The sequence below is a fragment of the Staurois parvus genome, unplaced genomic scaffold (genome assembly GCF_062004578.1).
Source record: "Staurois parvus isolate SC_StPar_1 unplaced genomic scaffold, SC_StPar_1.0 ptg000047l, whole genome shotgun sequence".
Taxonomy (NCBI): domain Eukaryota; kingdom Metazoa; phylum Chordata; class Amphibia; order Anura; family Ranidae; genus Staurois; species Staurois parvus.
This window is the reverse complement of record NW_028317843.1, coordinates 4,621,717-4,647,134: the sequence shown is the minus strand read 5'-3', so window position 1 is coordinate 4,647,134 and position 25,418 is coordinate 4,621,717. Positions and strand designations below refer to the sequence as shown.

The 25,418-nt window shown below is 42.8% G+C and overlaps 1 protein-coding gene across 1 annotated transcript in view; it reads left to right on the top strand.

Annotated features, from left to right (window-relative positions):
• The window catches only part of TRHR (thyrotropin releasing hormone receptor), a 64,331-nt gene that overhangs the window by 8,391 nt on the left and 30,522 nt on the right, over nucleotides 1–25,418 (top strand). The window contains exon 2 of the mRNA XM_089664449.1: nucleotides 14,738–15,661. Coding sequence (XP_089520575.1) covers nucleotides 14,873–15,661 — 789 coding nt within the window. The 5' untranslated portion in view covers nucleotides 14,738–14,872. The remainder of the gene's footprint in view (nucleotides 1–14,737; nucleotides 15,662–25,418) is intronic.

Genomic DNA, 25,418 nt, shown 5'->3' with positions numbered 1-25,418 from the left:
TGCACTTGGAAGGTGAATGGGTCTTGTTTGAGGTTCCACAGCAAACCCAAACTTTTTTTTACACTAGTGGCATAGTCCTCAGACGGAAAGGCATTCATAACTTCCTGGCTGTTATATATAATCTTATGAAGTCTAAAGTTTGCTACAGATAGCATTTCCTTTGTTCTGGTGAGAAGATTGGTTGGTTCTTTAGCAGATGGAAAGGATTTGAGTGTGTTGTCAACATAGAAGTTTCTTTCAACAAATTGGCGGGCATCAGATCCATATTTCTTTTCTCCAGCCTGAGCTGTTCTCCTTAGCCCGTAAATTGCCACTGCAGGGGAAGGACTGTTACCGAAGACATGTACCTTCATTCAATAATCTATCACTTCCATGTTGATGTCATTGTCTTTGTGCCATAGAAACCTGAGGTAGTCTCTGTTGCCTTCTTTGACAATGAAGAAGTGAAACATTTGTTGAATGTCAGCTATTACTGCTACGGGCTCTTGTCTGAAGTGGATCAGGACTCCTATTAGACTGTTGTTCAAGTTGGGTCCAGTAAGAAGCATGTTGTTAAGAGACACCTACAAGCTGAGTGCTGGAATCAAAGACAACTCTGATTTGGTCTGGTTTGCGTGGCTGATACACGCCAAAGGATGGAAGGTACCTGCATTCTTCTCCCTCCTTTAGTAGGGATGCAGGCTCTGCATAAACTCTGTCAAATATATTTTGCATAAAGTCTACAAAGTGCCTTTGCATCTCTGGTTTCCTGCTTAAGTTGTGCTTTAAGGAGGAGAAGCTACTGATGGCCTGCTGCAAGTTGTTGGGCAATCTCTTTCTTGGGAGATGAAAAGGTAGGGGTGCTACCCAGTTATTGGAGTTGTCTTGAAAAAACTCATTGTCCATTACTCTGATAAATTCCTTGTCTTCCATTAAAGGAGCCAGGATATCATCTTCACTGGTTGTATTAAACACTGTAGAGCCGAGGTCGTCGACATGGGGAGAGAAAGGGCTTGTGTTACATGAGAGACTATGCCGCCATTTGAAGCTGGCTATCTTCTCTTTCACCCAGTAGTGATGTGGGCATGGCTCAAAGTAAGTGTTTTGGCCATTTGGCAGAATATTTGTCTTTAATGATGAAACGTTGGTAGGTCTCTTCATTTGCCTATACAGACATTGCCTATGATGACCCAACCTAGATCTGTGCGCTGGGCAAATGGGGCATCTGGGGCTCCACTGACTTGTCTGTGTACCTTTTGAACCCTTAGAATGTTGCTTCCTAACAGAAGAAGGATCTGAGCATCTTTGTCAAGCTGTGGTATCTCACTTGCTATTAACCTCAGGTGAGGGTGATGGAAGGCAGCAGCTGGTGTAGGGATTTCTTTCCTGTTAGCAGGTATCTGGTTGCACTCAACAAGTGTAGGTAGGAGTAATTGCAGGTTACCTTTGAGAGGAGATACCATGAGTCCATGAGCCCTTCTTCCAAAAACCTCTATAGTTCCACTACAAGTATCCAAGGTGTAAGGATGAGCTTCACCCTTTATTTCAGGAGCATCAAACAGTTCGGATCTTGCAAGTGATCTATTGCTCTGATCATCTAGGATCGCATACACCTTTAGAGTCTTTTCTGGTTGATCTTCGTAGTATATGTTCACCAGGCATATCTTAGTACACAACTTATCACAACGGTCTTCCCCACAAACTTCAATGCAGGATAAAGAAACTATGGTGGAATCAGGCACTTAGTCTGTATTCTCCCCTCCTTGCCTTGACCTGGGAGGAGAGTTAACAGGTTGTGCAGAGCTGGGCTCAACTGCATGGAGGGCTTGCATAGGCTCTGTACACTCTATGCACTTGATGGACATATTACAGTCCTTAGAAAAATGTTCGATAGAAGCATAACACTTAAAACATACCCCAAATGTCTTTAAAAGCTCCTTACACTCTTCAAGAGGCTTTTTCCTAAAGCCGATGCATTTTTTGAGGGGGTGTGGCTTCTTATGAATGGGACACTCTCGGTTAGGGTTTTCAATCTTCCTACTCTGTTTATTTGCAGCCACAACTGTGGTAAGAATGTCAGTCTTTTTTCACGGATACTTGGCCTCCATGTTTCCTATAGTTGGCCTGAAGACTGGTACTCTTAGGAAAGGATGAAAAGAGACTGTACTCACCGTAGGAAAAACTTGGGTCATTCTTGGTTTCTGCAATGTTCCTGATGAATTCGCATAAGAGAGAATGAAGGGAAGGAAACATTGTTCTGTTTTTTGTATGATGACCCTAGTGCGGACCATTTTTCTTGCAAACCATACAGGAGCTTGGAGACTATTGTGTTTACCCCTCTGACAGTGTCCAGGTAACTGAGTCCAGGTAGTTTGGGGTCTGCCTTGGCTAGCTGAAGCTCAAGAAGAAGGTCACTCAGTCTTTGGAACTCTTTGTTGTCCTTACCAGATATCTTTGGGAAAGTTTCCAGACGCATTAACAGAGCATTTTCTATAGCTTCTGGACAGCCATAACTTTGCTCTAGTTGATCCCATGCAGCTGTGAGGCCTGCTGTAGGATTGTCCATGAAAACTGATCTTAATGGCTTAACACATGCAAATGATAGAGGACCAAGCCATCTGATCAGCAGATCCAACTCTTCAGCAGCTGTAATACCAAGGTCATTGATTGCAGTTCTGAAAGCACATTTACAACTTCTGTAGTTTTCAGGTTGGTCATCAAAACTTGTAAGACCAGTTTTTGTGAGCTCTCTGTGAAGTATGTATCCCACAAACTCTGCTGTCTCAGTTTTCTCCGACTTTATGCAAGATGTTGTTGGCTGAACGGTGCTGATTGCGCTATCTTTGATATTGCTGTTATAAGACACTGGGAAATATGGTGCAGCAGATACATTTAGGCGAGTTTCTTGCTTGAAGTCAATTGCTCGAATGGCACGTTTATTTGAGGTTGTACTGATGACAGGGGATTGATGACTTGCTTGCAGCTTGCTCTGATGCTCTGTGACGTATGAAGGTTAGGTAGATAGGCAGGAAAGGTGTTGGAGTGATTTTGCATGCAGGAAGTTGCTGTAACCTCTTTAATTTAATGCTAAAAAGAAGTCTCTATGTTGTCAGGAGCATTGGAGACGATAGAGTGGCCACTGCAGTGGCTTATAACATAGTCTATAATGCATTTGAGGGGATCTTCCATATCCGCAATTAGAGATGAGCGAATCGAACCAGGCGAACCGGAATTCGAGTCGAATTTCAGGAAATATTCGATTCCCGTTGAATCTGAAATTTTGCCTACTTCGGGTGCGCGAATCGAATATTTCCCGATCAGCCGGCAAAAGTGTCCCTGCAGTGAGCTCCGCTATTTCTGACAGTTCTCTGACAGAAGGAACACATGTTTAGCGGTTGAAACATTGTATCTATTAGTTTCCATTTAGGATACAGATGTTTCAACCGCTGTACATGTGAAGAAGCTGTCAGAGAACTGTCAGAAATAGAGGAACTCTGCACATACACTTTTTGCCGGCTTGGAATTATTCTTATTTTCATCCTACTTCTTCTTCTTCTTCTTCATCCTCATCCTCATCCTCTTCTTCTGAGGATGAGGATGAAGAAGAAGAAGAAGAAGTAGGATGAAAATAAGAATAATTCCAAGCCGGCAAAAAGTGTATGTGCAGAGTTCCTCTATTCTGCAGATACACTTAGAGGAGCTCTGCACATACACTTTTTGCCGGCTTGGAATTAATCTTATTTTCATCCTACTTCTTCTTCTTCTTCTTCATCCTCATCCTCAGAAGAAGAAGAAGAGGATGAGGATGAAGAAGAAGAAGAAAAAGAAGAAGAAGAAGAAGTAGGATGAAAATAAGAATAATTCCAAGCCGGCAAAAAATGTATGTGCAGAGTTCCTCTATTCTGCAGATACACTTAGAGGAGCTCTGCACATACACTTAGAGGAGCTCTGCACATACACTTTTTGCCGGCTTGGAATTAATCTTATTTTCATCCTACTTCTTCTTCTTCTTCTTCATCCTCATCCTCAGAAGAAGAAGAAGAGGATGAGGATGAGGATGAGGATGAAGAAGAAGAAGAAGTAGGATGAAAATAAGAATAATTCCAAGCCGGCAAAAAATGTATGTGCAGAGCTCCTCTAAGTGTATCTGCAGAGCTCCTCTAAGTGTATCTGCAGAATAGAGGAACTCTGCACATACACTTTTTGCCGGAAAAAAGCGGTTGAAACCGCTGTATGGAGTGAATGTCCCAGAACTGTCAGAAATAGACTATTTCTGACAGTTCTGGGACATTCCTTCCATACAGCGGTTGAAACATTGTATCTATTTGTTTCCATAAATGGATCCATTTATGGAAACAAATAGATACAATGTTTCAACCGCTGTATGGAGTGAATGTCCCAGAACTGTTAGAAATAGTCTATTTCTGACAGTTCTATGACATTCCCTCCATACAGCGGTTTCAACCGCTGTATGGAGTGAATGTCCCAGAACTGTCAGAAATAGACTATTTATGACAGTTCTGGGACATTCACTCCATACAGCGGTTGAAACATTGTATCTATTTTTTTCCATAAATGACATTCTGCAAATACACTTAGAGGAGCGCTGCAGATACACTTTTTGCCAGCTTGGAATTAATCTTATTTTCATCCTACTTCTTCTTCTTCTTCTTCATCCTCATAAGAAGAAGAAGAGGATGAGGATGAGGATGAAGAAGAAGAAGAAGTAGGATGAAAATAAGAATAATTCCAAGCCGGCTAAAAGTGTATCTGCAGCGCTCCTCTAAGTGTATCTGCAGAATGTCATTTATGGAAAAAAATAGATACGATGTTTCAACCGCTGTATGGAGGGAATGTCATAGAACTGTCAGAAATAGACTATTTATGACAGTTCTGGGACACTCACTCCATACAGCGGTTGAAACCGCTGTATGGAGGGAATGTCATAGAACTGTCAGAAATAGACTATTTATGACAGTTCTGGGACACTCACTCCATACAGCGGTTGAAACATTGTATCTATTTGTTTCCATAAATGGATCCATTTATGGAAACAAATAGATACAATGTTTCAACCGCTGTATGGAGTGAATGTCCCAGAACTGTCAGAAATAGTCTATTTCTGACAGTTCTATGACATTCCCTCCATACAGCGGTTGAAACCGCTGTATGGAGTGAATGTCCCAGAACTGTCAGAAATAGACAGAAACTGTCACAGAACTGTCCTTCTTCTCATCCTTCTCCTTCTTCTCATCCTTCTTCTCATCCTTCTCCTTCTTCTCATCCTTCTCCTTCTCCTTCTTCTCATCCTTCTCCTTCTCCTTCTTCTCATCCTTCTCCTTCTCCTTCTCTTTCTTCTCATCCTTCTCCTTCTTCTCATCCTTCTCCTTCTTCTCATCCTTCTCCTTCTCCTTCTCCTCATCCTTCTCCTTCTCCTTCTTCTCATCCTTCTCCTTCTTCTCATCCTTCTCCTTCTTCTCATCCTTCTCCTTCTTCTCATCCTTCTCCTTCTTCTCATCCTTCTCCTTCTTCTCATCCTTCTTCTCATCCTTCTCCTTCTTCTCATCCTTCTCCTTCTCCTTCTTCTCATCCTTCTCCTTCTTCTCATCCTTCTCCATCTTCTCATCCTTCTCCTTCTTCTCATCCTTCTCCTTCTCCTTCTTCTCATCCTTCTCCTTCTTCTCATCCTTCTCCTTCTTCTCATCCTTCTCTTTCTCCTTCTTCTCATCCTTCTCCTTCTCCTTCTTCTCATCCTTCTCCTTCTCCTTCTCCTTCTCCTTCCTCATCTCCAAGGGCATTTAAATTAAAGGTACAGTGTTCTGCACTAATTTAAAGGCTCTCTGAAGCCTAGAAACCCTTTTAATAAGTTAACTTCGTAGCGAATTAATTCGCATCGAATCGAATTTCATACTGGAATTCGCCGAATCAGCCGAATCGAATTTTTGAGAAATTCGCTCATCTCTATCCGCAATGTTTAGGTTAATGCTGTCTTTCTCACTTGCACTTCAGTCTGAACTGATAGCTTGTTCTAGGACCCTTAGTTTTGCCATAGCTGTATCATGTTTACACTGTTCTTTTAAGATTTCTATTTCTGCTTTTTGGCGTGCTGAGTTTCCATCTCTGCTCTTTGGCATGCTGGCTGATTTTCCAACTCTGCTGTCTGAGTTACTAACTCTGCTCTTTGGCGTGCTGACTGAGTTTCCAACTCTGCTCTTTGGCATGCTGACTGAGTTTCCAACTCTGCTCTTTGGCGTGCTGAGTTTCCAATTCTACTCTTTGAGTTGCTAACTCTGCTCTCTTTTTTGCATATGTGGCCTGCACCGTGCTGGCTTCCACTTCAGCACAGGCACTAATAAGTCGCTCACTGAGTGTAGAACATCTTGAACTGTGGGATTTAGAGGACTTTTTAGAATGTCTTGTAGAAACGGATCTGTGAGATGCAGTGTCTTGTAGCAGCTTTATATATGCTTCTGCCTTTAAATTGGTTTGCTGGATAAAACTGTCTCTTTCTAGATTAAGAACCTGGAAGCTGTATAATTCCTTTAAATAATCTTCCGTGTAAAACATTATTGAACTTGTTGCTGGTAAACTGATATAGCTCATATGAAGCAGAAAGTTGTTGGATGGTGCCCTCAAGTGGCCATACCTCGTGTTCAACAGACAGTGTGTTATATTGAGTAATAATCTTATCCCATAATAACTTCAGGCTAGTTGTTAGTTCAGTTCATAAAGTTTCATAATTTTCCATCATTTTCCAAGTTGGCTTAACTGAGCGTTTGGGTAACACAGCTGGATCAGAGAACTGGCCTGCTGTGTGTGACATCTCTTCACAGACGGAGCCCTTGTAACCAGGGGAGGACTGACAACTCATGAGGCCCCCGGGCAATAAGGGATCATGGGGCCCCTGTGTCCTTGACCACACTCAAAGCACACCCAACAAAGCCTATAAAAGGTACCAAGGACATTTCGTGAGGCCCCCTACTGACCCTGGGCCCTCGGGCAGTGCCCGAGTGCTCTAATGGTCAGCCCGCCCCTGCTTGTAACTCATGTTGACACAAGCAGATAATGACTAAGAGATAAGCAAGTGGGGAAACCAGACGGCCTGGGCTTAGTTATGGAGGCTTACACGTGCTGTCTTCTTGCTTTGCAATGAGAGCAATAAATCTTGTCTGTATCAGTACTGTCATCCAGGAATCTTGTAATTAGGCTATAACTCCATTTTTCTACTGTTCTGACTCAACTACAAGATGATAAACTTTATCTCCAGTGATGTAAACAGCTATACGACGTGGTGTTGAATCTATCTCTTGCATCGGGTCAGACAGTTTAACTCAATGAATAAACTCACATGTTGAGGAAGTCAGATGAGGAAATCCATTCGATTGTTCTCTTTAATGGAGAATAATCATAGGTAGAAAAACGTTAATGTTGTAAGCCTCATGGAAAAATGCATTCAGGAAGATGGGATACAGTGAAATGATTACAGAGAGAGCCAGGGGAGAGGAGTATACACAAGTACGGTGAGAGAGCTCAGCTTAGACAGGAGGAGGCAGCTTAAAGACACAGAGCAATAATAAACAAGTAATGGTTACAGAGAAATAATAATAAAGCAAATAGTGTAACACAACACTCCCTGTCTGAAATCTTTAGATTTCATAACTTCAGAATATATATTTATATACTGTATATATTCAGTAAGTCCAATTCTGAGGAATGTCTTGGAACCTGCAACAACTAACATGCAACAAGCAAACATAAACATAGGTGAGCACAGACAAACCACACATGAAAGGAATCAGGAACAGTACTGCAGCAAGGAGTGATTTGGAGCTTAGAAGTGCTGAAGGAGGTGGAGATCTGTGTACCAGCATACCTTACTGGGTTAAAGGGAAAGGCGTACAGTAGTTTGACCTGAATATTCGGGTCAAACCAAAAGGTGAGCACAATAGTGTATCGGAGGTGGATAAGCACTGGGGAATCACACAGGAGCACCGTATGTGTATACGCAGTGGAGTGATTGCACATATGCACATGGAGCACAGCGGTCTTAAAGGGATGGTTCACCAGGATTTTGTTATCATAGTATTGGGACACTTGTTGATGGTATTTGGTATATGATGCACAGGAGACATATCGCATCAGCACATGTGAAGATTGGGGAGTGTGACGGAAGCATAGGCAGGACAGAACACACAAAGAAGATGGGGAACACACAAAGCTTTATTGAGACAACAAAATGCCAGTCACTCAATGGGGAAATGGCAGGAAGGGTGATCTGTGCGCACACTAGAGACGGTTCCTGGTATGGGCGGTATCACCAATAGGGGGATGACAGCGAGGAGGGTGCTAAAATACTTGTAGTCCAGCACCAAGGGCAGAGGAAGAGTCTCTGTGGCAGATTGTAATCCCACAAGGGGGCAGGGGGTCATCACAGGAACAGTTCGGGTAAAACAGGGGATCGTCCCAGAAGAAGTTCAGGTAAAACAGGGAAAAGCATGTGCCTATGGATCCAACAGGGTGTCCGGTCCCCCAGTGATAAGAAAGTAAGACACAGATACCTGTTGGAGGTCCGGGACAGGCGAGGGGTCTCAGGCAGGCTGGCTTGTGCGGTCTCCCCCCTTTGGACTGGGGTCTCCGGCAACAGGCAGGCAATCTACCCCTGGACTGGGGTCTCGGGCAACAGGCAGGCAATCTTCCCCTGGACTGGGGTCTTTGGCAACAGGCAGGCGACCTACCCCTGAACTGGGGTCTTTGGCAACAGGCAGGCAATCTACCCCTGACTGGGGTCTCGGGCAACAGGCGGGCAACCTACCCCTGGACTGGGGTCTCGGGCAACAGGCAGGAAACCTCCCCCTGAACTGGGGTCTTGGGCAACAGGCAGGCGATCTCCCCCCTAGGCTTGGGGGGTCCCAGGCAGAGCCTGGTCATGAGGGTCCCACCTCAGCTGGGCTCCCTCCATGACTGCACAGCGGACTGGGATCTCGGACAACAGGCCGGCAATCTAACCCTGGACTGGGTTCTCGGGCAACAGGCCGGCAACCTACCCCTGGACTCGGGTCTCAGGCAACAGGCGGGCAACCTACCCCTGGACTGGGTTTCCGGGCAACAGGCGGGCAATCTACCCCTGTACTGGGGTCTCTGGCAACAGGCGGGCAATCTACCCCTGGACTGGGGTCTCGAGCAACAGGCAGGTGATCCCCCTTGGCTTGGGGGTCTCAGGTGACTGGCAGGCAGTCTCCCCTTAGCTTGGGGTCTCAGGTGGCTAGCAGACAGTCTCCCCTTAGCTTGAGGTCTCAGGCAGGGGCAGGCGATCTCCCCCCTAGGCTTGGAGGGTCCCTGGCAGGGCCTGGTCATGAGGGTCCCGCCACAGCTAGGCTCCCTCCATGACTGCCCAGCGGCAAGGGACAGCAGCGGGAGTCATGGCCATGGGGTCTGACCTTTGGTGAGGGGGCTCATGGAGAGCACGCAGTGGGGATGCCTGCGGAGGCCTGGTCCCCACCCAGACCTCCCACGACAGCGGTGGCCCCAGGGACAGCAGCGGGAGGAAGAGACCGGCTTGCTCTCGCGCCGGCCTTTTAAAGCTCCCCGGAAGCTTCCCGGTTGCCCCGGCAACGGCCAGCACAGCACCACGTTCCCGGGGCAACAAGGCACGCCCCCTCAACTCGGGCTGCGCTAAGGGAGCGCAGATTTTGTCTCTGGTGGGCACAGAGCGCAGGAACGCCTCGTGCCCGCGCCGTGCCTGCCGGAGGCGCGCGGAGACACCTTGGCGGCCTGTCGCTGGGGTCTCCTTACGGGGGGTCCCCTCTCCCCATCCTGCACAGCCTGGCTTCCGAGGCTGTGTAGGATGAGGACGCGGCAAGGGGGGAGGAGGGGGGAAGGTGACAGCACACCGTGACAGGGAGCATTAAAGGAAACGTTCACCATTGAGACAATTCATTTGTGTTTGGATACACTATATATGTAGCACTGTTATATGCAGTTTATGCACCAATATGGGTTTATATTTAGTTCAATAATATTGTCACGTAGCACGATTATATATTTCAATATTCACATATGCATGTTTGATTTATTTAAACATTATTTTTTTTTGTTTTATGGTTTATATGTGGGAACACAGTACATGTTAGCTGCAATATTTGTTATATAGGAGATCCACTGCGCTGTAGGTATTCCATATACAATAAATCAAATAGTGTAACACAACTATCAGAACTAAACAATTTTCAAATACACTGCTCAAAAAAATTAAAGGAACACTTTTTAATCAGAGTATAGCATCAAGTTAATTAAACTCCTGGGATATTGATCTGGTCAGGTAAGTAGCAAAGGGGGTTGTCAATCAGTTTCAGCTGCTTTGGTGTTAATGAAATTACCAATAGGTGTACTAGATGGGCAACAATGAAACGACCCCCAAAACAGGAATGGTTTTACAGGTGGAGGCCACTGACATTTTTTCCCCTACTCATCTTTTCTGACTGTTTTTCACTAATTTTGCATTTGGCTAGGGTCAGTGTCATTACTGGTAGCATACCTGGACCCTGCAGAGGTTGCACAGGCAGTCCAACTCTTTCAAGATGGCACATTAATACGTACCATTGTCAGAAGGTTTGCTTTATCTGCCAGCACAGTCTCAAGAGCATGGAGGAGATTCCAGGAGACAGGCAGTTACTCTAGGAAAGCTGGACAGGGCCGTAGAAGGTCCTTAACCCATCAGCAGGACCGGTATCTGCTCCTTTGTACAAGGAAGAACAGGATGAGCACTGCCAGAGCCCTACAAAATGTCCTCCAGTAGGCAACTGGTGTTAAATGTCTTTGACCAAACAAACAATCAGAAACAGACTTCATGAGGACTGCCTGAGGGCCCGACATCCTCTAGTGGGCCCTGTGGTCACTGCCCAGCACCATAGAACTCGATTGGCATTTGCCATTGAACACCAGAATTGGCAGGTCCGCCACTGGCGCCCTGTGCTTTTCACAAATGAGAGCAGGTTCACTCTGAGTACATGTGACAGACATAGAAGGGTCTGGAGAAGCCATGGAGAACAATTTGCTGCCTGTAACATCTTTCAGCATGACAGTTTTGGTGGTGGGTTAGTGATGGTCTATGGAGGCATATCCACAGAGGGACACACAGACCTCTACAGGCTAGACAATGGCACCCTGACTGCCATTAGGAATTGGGATGTGATCCTTGGACCCATTGTCAGACCCAACGCTGGTGCAGTGGTCCTAGGTTCCTTCTGGTGCACGAGAATGCCTGGTCTCATGCGGTGAGAGTATGCAGGCAGTTCCTTGAGGATGAAGGAATTGATACCATTGAATGACCCCCACGCTTGCCTGACCTATATCTAATACAACACCTCTGGGATATTATTTTTCGGTCCATCCAACGCTGCCAGGTTGCACCTCAGACTGTCCAGGAGCTCAGTGATGCCCTGGTAGGAAATACCCCAGTACACCATCCATCGTTTCATTAGGAGCATGCCCCAACGTTGTCAGGCATGCACTCAAGCACGTGGGGGCCATACAAACTACTGAGTACCATTTTGAGTTACGGCAATGACATTTCAGCAAAATGGACTAGCCTGCTGCATCATTTTTTCACTTTGATTTTCGGGATGTCTTTGAATTCAGTCCTCTGTAGGTTGATCATTTTAATTTCCATCAAACGATGGGGCATCTTTAGGTTACTAACACATTACCCCGTCCATATCAATATAGATATCCAGCATGATGGTTTTCCCCATTGAGATCTGATGTGTTTTCAAAGTGTTCCTTTCATTTTTTTTGATCATTGTATTTACTGAGAAAAATGGTGACGTGTTCAATATTTATTCTATCTGCAGTGTATATATATATGTACCATAGATTGTAGACTCTATAATTTCCACACAAATTAAATAATATACTAAATGATAAACACTGATTCAGGTTATTTTTACCAAAGAAATGTAGCAGAACACATTTGGCCTAAATTTTATGAAGAAAGATTATTTATTTGCAAAATTGTATAACAGAAACAAAGAAAGATGTGCTGGTTTTTTTCAATCTCAAGATTTGTTTAGTTTGTATACCCAAAAAAACAACAACAGTGGTGATTAAATACCACAAAAAGAAAGCTTTATCCGTCCAAAAAAAAATTCAAAGAGTAATTAGCAAATAAGGTATGACAGTGCTGAAAGTGCACATTTGACGCGTTTCGAGACAGAAAACAATCTCTTCTTCAGAAGTGCCTAAATAAAGCATGATTCTTTATCTATAATGTATAATAGATCTATTATCTATAAGGCATGATGCTTTATCTGTAATGTATAATAGATCTATTATCTATAAGGCATGATGCTTTATCTGTAATGTATAATAGATCTATTATCTATAAGGCATGATGCTTTATCTATAATGTATAATAGATCTATTATCTATAAGGCAAGATGCTTTATCTATAATATATTATAGATCTATTATCTATAAAGAATCATGCTTTATTTAGGTACTTCTGAAGAAGAGATTGTTTGCTGTCTCAAAACGTGAAAAGTGCACGCATGATTGAACTTCATATCCTCTACCTGTGCACTTCTTGTAACGGATATGTAATGTATAACTGCCACATTTTAAAATCGCACAAAAAGAGGGTTTTCCATTTATATTTCTAGTTGCTATGAGAAATCCCCAGTCCTAGAGAGCAGCAAGGCTTGAAGTGATTCTCCATGTGCTTTCTTGCAAATTAGCCTACTTCACTTGTGCGCAGGAGATTTTTCTGTCTGTCATTGGCTTATCTCCACCTTAGAGCCTTGTTTACACTTAGGGTCAGAGGGGAGAGTAGCAAGAATAGACTGTTGAGTCATGGTTTTACCGCTCCCTGATGCCCTCCCTAAGCCCATCACAGTGTCTGGGCAAGGTTTTACACATGCTGCAGCAAAAATCATACTCCCTATCGTGTCTGCCAGGCAGCACCCCTGCTAAACACAACCCATTGGAATGAATGGGCTGCACCGCAACTGTAAGTCTAACATTTTGCTTGAGTTTATGGTGTGGCATTCCATTTCAAAACCCAATTCTGCTGTTAAAAAAACAAAACAAGCAATCTGGAGCCAGCACTATCCCTTCCGGAATGCCTGTCAGCCACTCTTGTTCCTCTCTCTAAAAAGTGATCCGTTGCAGACCACTTTTAAAAAAATGTCCACTTTTTCCACACTACTGAACGTCATTGTAATGAAGAAGAAATCATGGCTCCTCAGAGTCCAACACTTCCAGAAGTGTTAATGACAGATGGCTCAAAGCTTCAATCAGCTGGCCCATAAATTGAAGATTTTACTATGTGGCACTGTGTTAGATAAAATTGTCTTTTAAATGTAATCCTAGCGGTAGGGTTACATTTGGGGCTATGATTAGCTCTAGGATTAGTTATAGTTAGGATTACTGTTAAACATAGGATTCACATTGTTTTGATCCAAATACAAGCCCTGGACAGTTGAAGGGAGTCTTGAGTAGCAGTTTAAAGTGGTTGTTCATTTTTTTTTCAATAAACAAATAGTTTTATACTTACCTGCTCTGTGCAATAGAATTGCACAGAATGTCTTCGAACCTCCTCTTCCTGTGTCCCCGCCAGTGCTTCTGCCTCCTCCTCTTTGTTCAATGCCTCCATAGGAAACCACTTTCTGTGGGGGCACTTGTGTGGGCTCACTCCCAAGCCCTGCTGTCTGCGTTCAATGACACAGACAGCGAGACTCAGCCCCACTCCCCGATCCCTCGTCACTGGCTTCAATTGACAGCATTGGGAAACAATGGCCCTAGCAAAGCCTGTGAGACCCAGAATTGAGGGAGGAGAAGAGCTGCAGACGTCCACAGCGCTGGATCGAATGAGTGCTCAGAAAAGTAAAAAGGGGGATGAGGGGGATACTTTTTTATCTTAAGGCCTGGTTCACGCCAATGCATTTTTTAGTGCTTTTTGCAGAAACACACTACAGTCCATTTACAATGGTTTCCTATGGGACATATTCACATCTATGCTTTTTTGAGGCACTGCATTTTTGGAAAGGGTCAGGGACTATCTTCAATGGAAAAGGTTGCGTTTTTAGTTCAATAGACTTCAATGGAGACACTGCAGGAAACTCATGTAGTGCTTTTTTGACACGTTTTGCATTTTTGCATTCAGCCCAGCAACAAGTTGGCCCCCCCAAAAAAACGAGAAAACGCACCACAAAAAGCATTGCAAAACGGATAAAACGCATACTGCATTGCTGTGAACCAGGCCTAATGTAAGGAATGTATTAAGGTAAAACATGGTTAGGCTCTACACTCACTTTAAAGTCATGGGACCATGAGAAAAACACCTTAATTTGATCTTCCCTATTGACTCCAATTGTGGAATTTTGGCAAATCGTTAACTCCCCAATTTGCTTGTCTTAAGTACCAGAGGTCATGCTAGTTCTATGTAAAAACAAATGTAATGATTTTTTTTAACGAATACATATGTGGATTTAACTTTTTATTTAATTCTGCCTACAGTGTAGCTTTACATTTTTCTACATCTGATATCACCCAAGTATCAGTATGGCATGATAGTTACATTATATGTTTGTTTGGTTCTCAGGTTCATCATTGTAGAACACCTTACTAAGAAGCCTTTAGTTTTGAAAGTGTAGGTTTCAAATCAGTTGAGTTAGCCCATATTTTGCATACTTACTGCAAATGTTCTCATATATGTCCTTTCTATAATTCTGTTACTGATTTATGGTTATTTTTTTCCCTACAGGAGGATAGGGGAAAAGTTGCTCGTTTTACAGGCATTACCTCTGTAGAGGGGACAAGTCATTAAAAGTGACCATCCTTATAAGATCACTTACCAAAGGATGGTCTTTAACCTAAACGCACCTCCAGCCCTGTGAACATGGAAAACCATACCTCCGCCGCACTCAATGACACAGCCCTCCAGGACAGAGAATGGATTGGTCTGGAATATCAAGTCGTCACTATATTCCTTGTGGTTGTAATCTGTGGACTTGGCATAGTTGGAAACATTATGGTGGTTCTGGTGGTTCTAAGGACTAAACATATGAGAACCCCAACTAATTGTTATCTCGTTAGCCTTGCTATAGCCGATCTCATGGTCCTGGTGGCAGCAGGGCTTCCTAACATAACTGATAGTCTCTATGGCTCATGGGTGTATGGATACATGGGATGCCTCTGCATTACTTACCTTCAGTATTTGGGAATCAATGCTTCATCTTGTTCCATAACTGCATTTACAATTGAGAGGTACTTGGCAATCTGTCACCCAATCAAAGCCCAGTTCCTGTGCACTCTCTCCAGAGCAAAGAAAATCATTGTATTTGTCTGGGTCTTCACATCCCTGTATTGTATGATGTGGTTTTTCTTACTTGACCTCAACACCACAGTCTACAGAGATGGCCCTGTTGTCAACTGTGGCTATAAGGTCGACCGGAGTTACTACTCTCCGATCTACTTAATAGACTTTGCTATATTCTATGCTGTGCCAATGACATTAGCAACTGTCCTGTATGGACTTATTGCAAGAATTCTGTTTCTGAACCCTATACCGTCAGACCCCAAAGACAACCTGAAAACTGGGAGAGGTGAATCAACACATCAGAACAAGACATTCAACTCTAAAATGTCTACTAGGTGTTCTAATAATACTATATCATCCCGGAGACAGGTAAATAGTTTCCATATTATATTGACTGTATTTATATAATGGTTCTAAGATGAACAGGAGGGAGAAATGTACTTCAAATAGCTTGCTCCACAGTTACACACGGATAGACAGAAAGATCAATACCAGACAATATACTTATAAATTTATAGCAATTTCTAAATATTCTTATACAAATTACACAATATTGGTATTCTTTAATAAAAAAAAAATCAGACTTTTAAGCACCAATCCTTAAAGTGAACCTTTTGGAAACTTTACAATTCTGCATGAATAACTCCCTGACATGTCATACTACATATACAGGAACAGTATCCGTTTTCAAAAAGCGATGCCTCTCAGTCCTTGATTTCCAGTCAAGTGACTGTTGCCAAGATGTGATGATGCCATCAATCTGCTGCAGGCAGGAGGCAGTGCTTCCTCTGTCTACTTTTCCCCAGTGATCAGACTGCAGCATTGTAGCTATCTAGCAAGTCAAAAGATGAGAGGCTGGAGTCTGTGTCAGAAATTTGGGAACACATCCAAAGACTGCAAAGACTGTAGGATTTACATGGCTGTGTTATTTCTGAAAGGTGGGTTTTGAGGAGCACCCAGTACAAAAGTTTATGACACAAAAAGGTCAAATGAAAGTATTTATTGAACAAAAGGTATCAGATGAAGCCAACGTGTGAGGCTTATGTAAGGACTTGATCCAGACTGTCAAGCCTGGACTTATTTCAGACTTCCAGCATAGTTGTCTAACTATGCCAACAGTCTGAAGTAAGTCCAGGTTTGACAGTGGTCATCATGGGGTTTATTTACTAAAGCTGGAGAGTCCAAAATCAGACTCCCTTCTGCATAGAAACCAATCAGCTTCCAGGTTTCATTGCAAAAGCTTCATTGAACAAGCTGAGGTTAGAAGCTGATTGGTTTCTATGCAGAAGGGAGTCTGATTTTGGACTCTCCAGCTTTAGTAAATAAACCCCCATGAGTCCACTCGTACCTACAAATTCAGCCCTAAGGAAGAAGGCATTTCCCCCAAAACATGTTGGATGGATACGCTTGTTTAATAAACTCTTCCATTGGACTTTTATGTCATGAACTTTTGTACTGGGTTCTCTTCAATACCTACCCCATAGTTTTGCCATCCACTGAGTGTTTTCCAAGAGACCATCAAGAGAGGTCGCAGCCCCAGACCAGAGCAAGGTCCATCTACACAGCAACTACACTGCGCATCAGCCCCTGTAAAGGAGGACTGATTTTTAGGATATATCCAAAAATATCAATACCTCACTCTTAATAGTACAGCGCTATCGCACTTAGACATCAGCGGTGTCATTTCTGAGGCAGCACCACAGTCCGGAAAATAGACGTTGACTCTGGATGATGCCTGAACAAAGATGGCAACATCCTAGAGAGAAAAAACAGATGGTTGTATTGTCAGGAGGAGTACAGTGATTTCTGTTTGAGATAATAAACTCCTGTAAGTGTTATACTTACACATGGCTTAGCATTAGACATGTGCAGGCCAGAAATGTTCATTTCATTTCGGATGCATTCTTTCATTGAAGAATTTCACTGCATCACATTCGTTATGTTGAACCAATTCCTTTTCGAAATTTGTTTTGTTTCTTCGGCAATCGTTTTATATATTTGTTGGTCTGGGTCAATTCCAAAAATTTAGCAGTTTTTCCGGATTGCTATATATTCAATATAATATCAGTTTGGACAGATTCAAATCAGAAGGATTCATTATTTTTGGACTCTAGTCCAACCCATTAAGAGAAATGGCATGAGTTAATTGGATAATATTGACTGGCGTCATGTGCATCTGAATTAACAAATGGATCAAAATTCAGGTCCATTCATTAGCTGAATCCGAATTATTGAAAAATTCCAAAAGTGTATTCATTTCTCCATTGGCTGAACTACTATCGCATCATGTGATATCATCCATATAAAAAAGAATGAAGTTAATGCATTTGATGGTTTTGCTATAACTTTTTTTGCATTCTTTGACATTCATTACTATTTCCATTTGGATGTTCATATACATCTGAATCTCCGAAAATGACATTTTTGTCCACAAACGAATTGTAATGAAATGAAACGCACATGTCTACTTAGCATACATGCAGTTAAAGTGTATCTATAGTCAAAATGTAAAATCATATATTAATTTCCACATTATATTTCAAATATTTCTAGCCTAACCCTATTACTCTGAACAATCTTGAAGTTTGTAAACTTACTTTGTGAAGATCTCACACATTTACTTCTTTGAAATCTGTTACACATATTCACTGTACCCTGTGAGTAGGCACTGCTGTGTCACACATTTCACATAGCCTGCCTTCTGAATTACAGAGGCGCTGAGAGGAGGAGTTTCAGGAGGAGTCAGTACAAGAATAACTGCTTGAAAGGAGGTCTCTTAAAGCAGAACGCTGGTCAATTTTTTTTTACCTTGCAGTGGGGCTGTGCACCTTCTGTATGGATTAGTTGCTCGTTTTCTATAGGGGTGAGGACAAAGCTCATACTCACCTGACCCGCAATGAATCCTATAGAAAATCACGCTCCCCCATGGACCAGCGGATGACTGTTCCTGTCTGTGGAACATGCATTGAGCGTGCTGATGTCAGGAACAACCCATTTACAAGATTGTTGGACCATGGGGGGAGGGGGGTGGGCAAGAGCCGAAAGGACCAATCTTGCACAGGGAAGATCGGCGGGTGAGTATATCTTCACTGTGCTCTCTCCTAGTACAAAATGAGCAGTTAACCCCTGCAGTGTGGGCACAGTTCCACTGCACATGCAAAAAATTCAAGTTCCAGGAATTCTGCTTTAAGTAAGCGTATATTGGATTGTCAAATATAACTCTTGTTTGTATTGTTATTACAATACTGATGTTATAGAATGAAAGTGTATGCTGTAATCATAGAACTCATTTAACATGACAATACATACTGTATCTATCAGTCTTTATATTGAATAAGGCTGTAAAAGGTATTCTGATGCCACCAATTCACACTGTATAGCATGTGGAGATAACAATCCCTAAAAGGAAACTGGAAAATTTATGATGTCATGAAACTTGGTTATGGTTTATTGTATAAAAATGTGTCTTGATTATTTTTCAATATTGGATTTTTTGGGTCAGAAATGTATTTTTCTCCTGGAAAATCAAAAGACAAATGCTCCGTACGTACAGTATTTCATCCCTGTTTGACATGAAGGAAGACCAGGCTATGAGCCTAAGGATGATGATGAAGAAAAATGTTAAAACAAAAGAAAATCCTTTTATTCTTGAGGTGATGGAGCACAACAGTAGAACATCATGAACTTCCAACAGACGCATCAGGAAGGCTGATGAAAAGGAATGAGATAAGAAAAAAACTTGTAGATACAATTATGTTCCAGAGTGTGGCTGCAAAACAGTACACCTTCAATATACTCAACGAACTACATAAGCCAAGGATGAGAAGAAATAGAAATAATTATTTTATAGATCTTCTGAGTCCACTGCATCTGACTGCTCATTAGTGATGGGCCAACAGCCCCATGTTTGTTTTGCAGTCAAATATTCGAACAAAACGAAAGTTCGATCATGAACTTTGAACAGGTACAATTCACTAAGTCATCCGGTATTTTAGTAGTGAAAACATTCTTTAATGTTTCAGCTGTCAGCACATCTCCCCACTGACAGGTGATTGTAAAAAGAATCACCAGCAATTGAATTTTTTTTTTAAAATGGCATGTGGTGTCCCCCCCCACCCATACAAAGCCCTTCAGGTCTGGTAAGGATTTTGAGGGGAACCCCCATGCCAAAAATGTTTTAAAAACGGCAAGGGCATCCCCCCAAAATCCATACCACGCATGCAGCCCGGCAGATCAGGAAAAGGGGGGATGAGCGAGCATCTTCCCTCCTGAACCATACCAAGCCACATGCCCCCCAAAGCACCTTCTCCCCATGTTGATGGGGACAAAGGCCTCTTCCCCACAACTCTAGCCGGTGGTTGTGGGGGTATGCGGGTGGGGAGATTATGAGAATTCTGAAGCCCCCTTATCCTGGCCCCTCCTCTATGTGAATGAGTATGGGGTACATGGTACCACTACTCATTCACAAACAAAAAGTGTAGTGGAAAGAATGACAGAAGACAATCTTTGATAAGTCCTTTATTAAAAACAAAAATTAAAAAAATGTCCCATGAAGTAGATGCAATGTCAATCACGATGCCCACCGCCGGCCCAAAAAAAAAAAAAACACTCCGCTCTTGACGCTTGCTCCCGCCATCTGACAGATGCGCCAGCCTGACAGTCCTTAAATACTGTGATGACATCACAAGGAGGTGGGATCACCTGGTGACCCCGCCCTCCTTTGACATCATGCGCTGTGATTGGCCAAAGCATTGCACTTGACCTGTGGTCAGGTGCATTGCTTTGGCCAATCACAATGCGCTGTCAGTGCTCAGTGCATTGTGGAGTGCGACAGGTGAAACAGCCTGCTGAACGCCCTTGTGTTTACCCAACACACTAGCGGCCGATTTTCGAGTCAAACTTATGTTCGACTCGAACATCAAGTCCAACCCTACTGCTCATTCAGCACAGATACTAATTGTGGGCTAAGAAATGTTTGAGTATCTCTGATATCAGAGACAACTATCAGTGGGGCAGCACAGTGGCTTAGAGGTTAGCACCTCTGCATCTGGGGAGTGCGTATTCTTACCACACCTACGAGCACATCACTGAGTATTGAAGTTTCTTACAGCTTTGATTGACACCTTAGCACGGACTGTCACTTTATGAACATTTTATTTTATATTTATGTACATCAATTTTAGCGCTGCACCTTGATTTTTATATTTATTGAGGTTTTATCTGGTTACCTTATTGTGCAATAGCAGCTTTATTTGAGCACTCACTGATCTCCACTCTTTTAAGCTAGAAGGTTAATTAGCCTTGAAGGTTAAATTCACCTTTTTTTTCTAAAGCACCGCTTCCCTATGCACCAATATAACCTCTCTTGCAGAAAAGAAAAAGCTTTCACTGTATTCCAGGGCAGGCTTCACCTCAGCCTCCAGTTTCTTCTATAGAAAACACCTTCATGACTTCCTGGTATATGTCCTATACAGTCAGGACAGAAAAAAGCTCACACTATACAATCTGATTGCACAATCTCTGTACAATCTCCCTTAGATTTACCAAAACTATATAACACACCTATCTATTCAATCACTCTGTATCCATTCAGGTAGACCCTTACACTATATAGTTGACCATAGATCTAAAGGATGCTGTACAATAAGATTGTACAATGTATGGCCACCTTAAAGGAAGAAGTGGGAAAGTAGGTGAGACTAAAAAATAGGTGGTGCAGTAATGATGGAGCTGTGGTCCAGAGAGGTAAAACATGCCCTATTCTGTGATGCATTATGGCAGAGCATGATGAAGTTTCCTGGATGGTCACATGATGCTACAGGAAGTCAAGGCTCAGAATGCATTTTGAAGTTTTAAACAGAGAGGTGAAAACTGAAGGCTGCCATGAACTGAGTGAAAGATAAGCACATTGGGATGGCTTGCACAAAAAATATATTAGAAAAGGCCTCTATGTATTCTGAAAAGTGAAATTCTGCCTGAAAAGGTGAACTTAGCCTTTAATATGTGTATGTATGTGAGATAGGGACCTTAAACGTTAAGCTCCATGAGGGCAGGACTGATGTGGATGACCAAAAATTTGTAAAACATATAAATTGTTGGCACTATATAAATACCAATAAAAGACAATGCTGGTATTGAGCTCACATGATGATGACAAAAAACACAAAAGTTGTGATAGAGATATGTGATAGAGGTAACCATAATGCTCAATCAGAGCATGAGAGTTCAGTGGGGTAGAAGATCTTTACTTGGTGTGCACAGTTTCAACATATTACCCACAAGTTTCCATCATGTAGTTTTCAACACTACAGGTAGTTCTATAGTGAAAACACCCGAGAGGCAAGAACACTGGGCACTGGTGCTATAGACCTGCAGGCAATGTGGGGTTTTTTGCTGAAATATTGAATAAGCCAATGATCTCTTCACCATCATCATCACTTGTGAACCTGTTCCTGAGTATATTATTTCTCTGACAGTCAGATAAATCATAGATATAGATTGTATAGCGAGCGCCCACTGTAGTGACAATTCGATGCAAGCTGCTAGAACACCAAAAAGGTAACCAACATAACCTTCCAAGACAATATATATTGAGAAAAAAGGGTGCAGCGCTAATAATGCCAGTAGAGCTATATCAACATAAATTGAAAAAAGTATGCAAATAATAATCTTATTGGATCATAATTAAAGGTTCCGTTTATTGTGCCAAAACCACACAAGAAGCGTGATATATAAATTGTGTCGTATCTCCTTTTCAAACCACGATAAATAATCCACAGATGAACAGGAAATAAGTGAAATACGCACTCACCAGAAGTGCGTTTAAGATACGCATGAAAGCAAATTCCTCTTTCATCAGGTACATCTGGGTCCTTGGATCTCAGGTCAGGCTGTGCTGAAAGCCCTGGACCCTTTTGAGAACGTGCATAGCACGAAACACGTCAAGGGGGGCTACAGCATCTAGGACATCTAAGCCACCGTTGGTGGCCAGCACATATCATTGCGGTCAGTACTTTTGTTTCTATGTTTGACTTTCACTTGCAAATAAAGTCTTTTATGCAGTATCACGCTATGTGATGTCCTTTATTGGGCTCTATATGAGCGCCACCCTTTCAGTACCTAACTTAAGGAGGGACCCCTAAGGTGCATAAGTGTCTGAGGAACCAGGGAACTTGGCCATGATGGATGTCTAGCGAGAGCACAGCCTGACCTGAGATCCAAGGACCCAGATGTACCTGATGAAAGAGGAATTTGCTTTCATGCGTATCTTAAACGCACTTCTGGTGAGTGCGTATTTCACTTATTTCCTGTTCATCTGTGGATTATTTATCGTGGTTTGAAAAGGAGATACGACACAATTTATATATCACACTTCTTGTGTGGTTTTGGGACAATAAACGGAACCTTTAATTATGATCCAATAAGATTATTATTTGCATACTTTTTTCAATTTATGTTGATATAGCTCTACTGGCATTATTTGCGCTGCACCCTTTTTTCTCTATATATATTGTCAGATAAATCATAACTAGCATTACAGTAAAGTTTATTATGCCCACCAATACAGCTTTCACATGTTTACTTTGAAGTTATTTTGAACAATACAAGCTGCTTATGACCTCCTGTGGATAATCCTTCTCCAAAGAAAGCTTTTTGTTCTATGTACCTGCCCTCTATATGCATAATAGCGATTATCCATTTAGAGTGCGGGAATGCTGTTTCACATACGGTTGGAGGCTGTGGAGGAAACTGGAGCGGTTGCTATTTGAGTATGCTTGTGCCTAATTTTACCACTCTATAATATGATGGTCAAATTCATCTGGCAAGCCTCCCTTGAGTGGGGTGACACGTGTTTCATTTGGATACACTTAATTATCTTTTGTCACTGGAGACACATGATTGGATTTATGGACATTTTAAAGTGCTCTTTGGCACTGGGACTGATTTAATCATTTCACAGTGGTTGTTTTTCGCTTGTTTGTCTTAATTTGTTCAAAATCTATATCATTTTTGGTAATAAGCGCTGCACTTTTATATACAAGCAATAAAAACCTGACAAGTATTCTAATCCCTCAATGGCTTTAGTTACACTTTAACAAAAAAAAAAGATAAAGCACCATGGCTTACTCCCTGACATAGACTCTGCAAAGTCCCACTTTCCCTGTTAAATACCTGCTGGCCTGCCAGAAATCTTCTGATCCTTTAACTTCCAGCACTCTCTGCCTGTGCTGCATTCTCATCAGCATTGTTTCCAGCTATCTATATGGAGCATAGAACACCTTTCCCTATGTTATGACGATGAGGACAGCAGGTTATCTTCTGTAGTCCCATCCTAGGGTGACAATGCTACTCCTCCAAAGATACAGTAGAGTGAAAGTGTGTTGTCAGCCTAGAACAAAAAGTGTGGTACTGGCAGGATCAAAAATGTAAAAACTAGGGAATAAAAGCCTGAAAAAACCCAATGCAGTCACTCCATCTAAAGACTGGTGAGGTAAAATATCTTACACTTTTAGGGGGTTAGACTTGTTTTAATGCATGCTTATGCGCATGAGCTCCTAAATGAATGCCACATCAAAAGTATGAAACCAGTAAGCAAAAAAAAATTAGATTCTTCATATAGGTGTGTAGGCAGGTGCAGGTTGACTTCCCTACACACGGGGCGCTGTTGCAGGGAGAGTAAAAGACAGAAGGAATACTCATTCCTTTTAGGCCTCAGTACCTGTCATCTGGTGAAATGCTGTCCGATTGGATGCTGCCACCCTGGTGACCCCTGAGACCAAGACCATCTTCAGTGTGGGCAGTGCTTATAGAAAGCACTGCCCCCATGCAGCTGGTGTGCATTCTGCATGTGGTTATAGGGAGAGGAACCCGCTTGACAGGGAGAGTGTGCCTAGCGTGGGGGAGGTTCCAAAGAGGGAGGGACAGTATAGTCATCAGTGCATCATAGGGGAACCTTTCTGATACCAGTTCTTCTGCATCTGCCATCCAGTAACCACCTCTGCGTCAGGTGCTGCTGGCTTTGGTGTATCGCTCCCTGCAAATGCTGCATAACATTCTGTGGTGCTGCCACCGGCTCTAAGCTGCATAGACTTTATCATATTTGGAACATTTTGATCAGAGATATCCCTAGGGTTGGTGTCACCCGCTGCAGAAACACTTGGTGACACCCCCCTCCAACGATTCCCGCAGAATGGATCGGATCTGAAGATTGAGCATAATGGATCGGACTCCGATCCATTATGCTCAATCCGCAGATCCGATCCATCCTGCGGGGATCGTCGGCTTTTTTTACAACTTACCTTTTCTTGGAGCGGGCCAGGTGTCACCCCGTATAGGTTGTATGCCGACGATCCCCGCAGGATTCTATACAGGGTGACACCGGACCCGCTCCAAGAAAAGGTAAGTTGTAAAGAAAGCCGTCGATCCCAGCAGGATGGATCGGATCCATCCTGCAGGGACCGTCAGCTTGCTTTACAACTTACTGGTCACCGACCCAGGTCTATAACTGGCTTTTTCAGCAGTGAACACCCTTTCTGATAAGTGATACCTATCCATGTTCCTTGCTGATAAAAGCCATTTTTAGACTGGGGTTGCTGACCAATGTTGTTGGTTAGCTGGCTGGCAAGTTGAACAGGGTAGCCCTATTTATATTTTGCTTTACAACTTACCTTTTTGTGGAGCGGGTCCGGTGTCACCCTGTGCGGTCAGTGTCCCCCGGTGCGGACCCCACACCTGCCTCGGGACACCACTGGTTTTGATAATAGTAATTCTGAAGTTGCAACCACTGTGTGTGATATGCCTTTCCTCAGGAGTGCCTACCACCTAGATCCCTGCAGCCTACAGGTGAATATCTTCAGTGGACATTACAAAGTTTAGCAGTTTAATTCAATGCCTCACCCACCAGTGGCTAAAACTGAAAAAAAGACTATCCAAGAGTGCTTACCTTTGTTTAAAATCTTTGGAAAAGTACACAGCATGGTCTGTATTCATCAGTCAACAACAGTGATCTATTGGACTTGCAGGTTGTTCCTTGTATTTGCAAGTTAATATTGTCTGATTAGAGAAAGAAGTCAAAAGCAAAATCGCTGCATGCAGAAAAACAAAATTACAGCAAACTAAAAGTTGA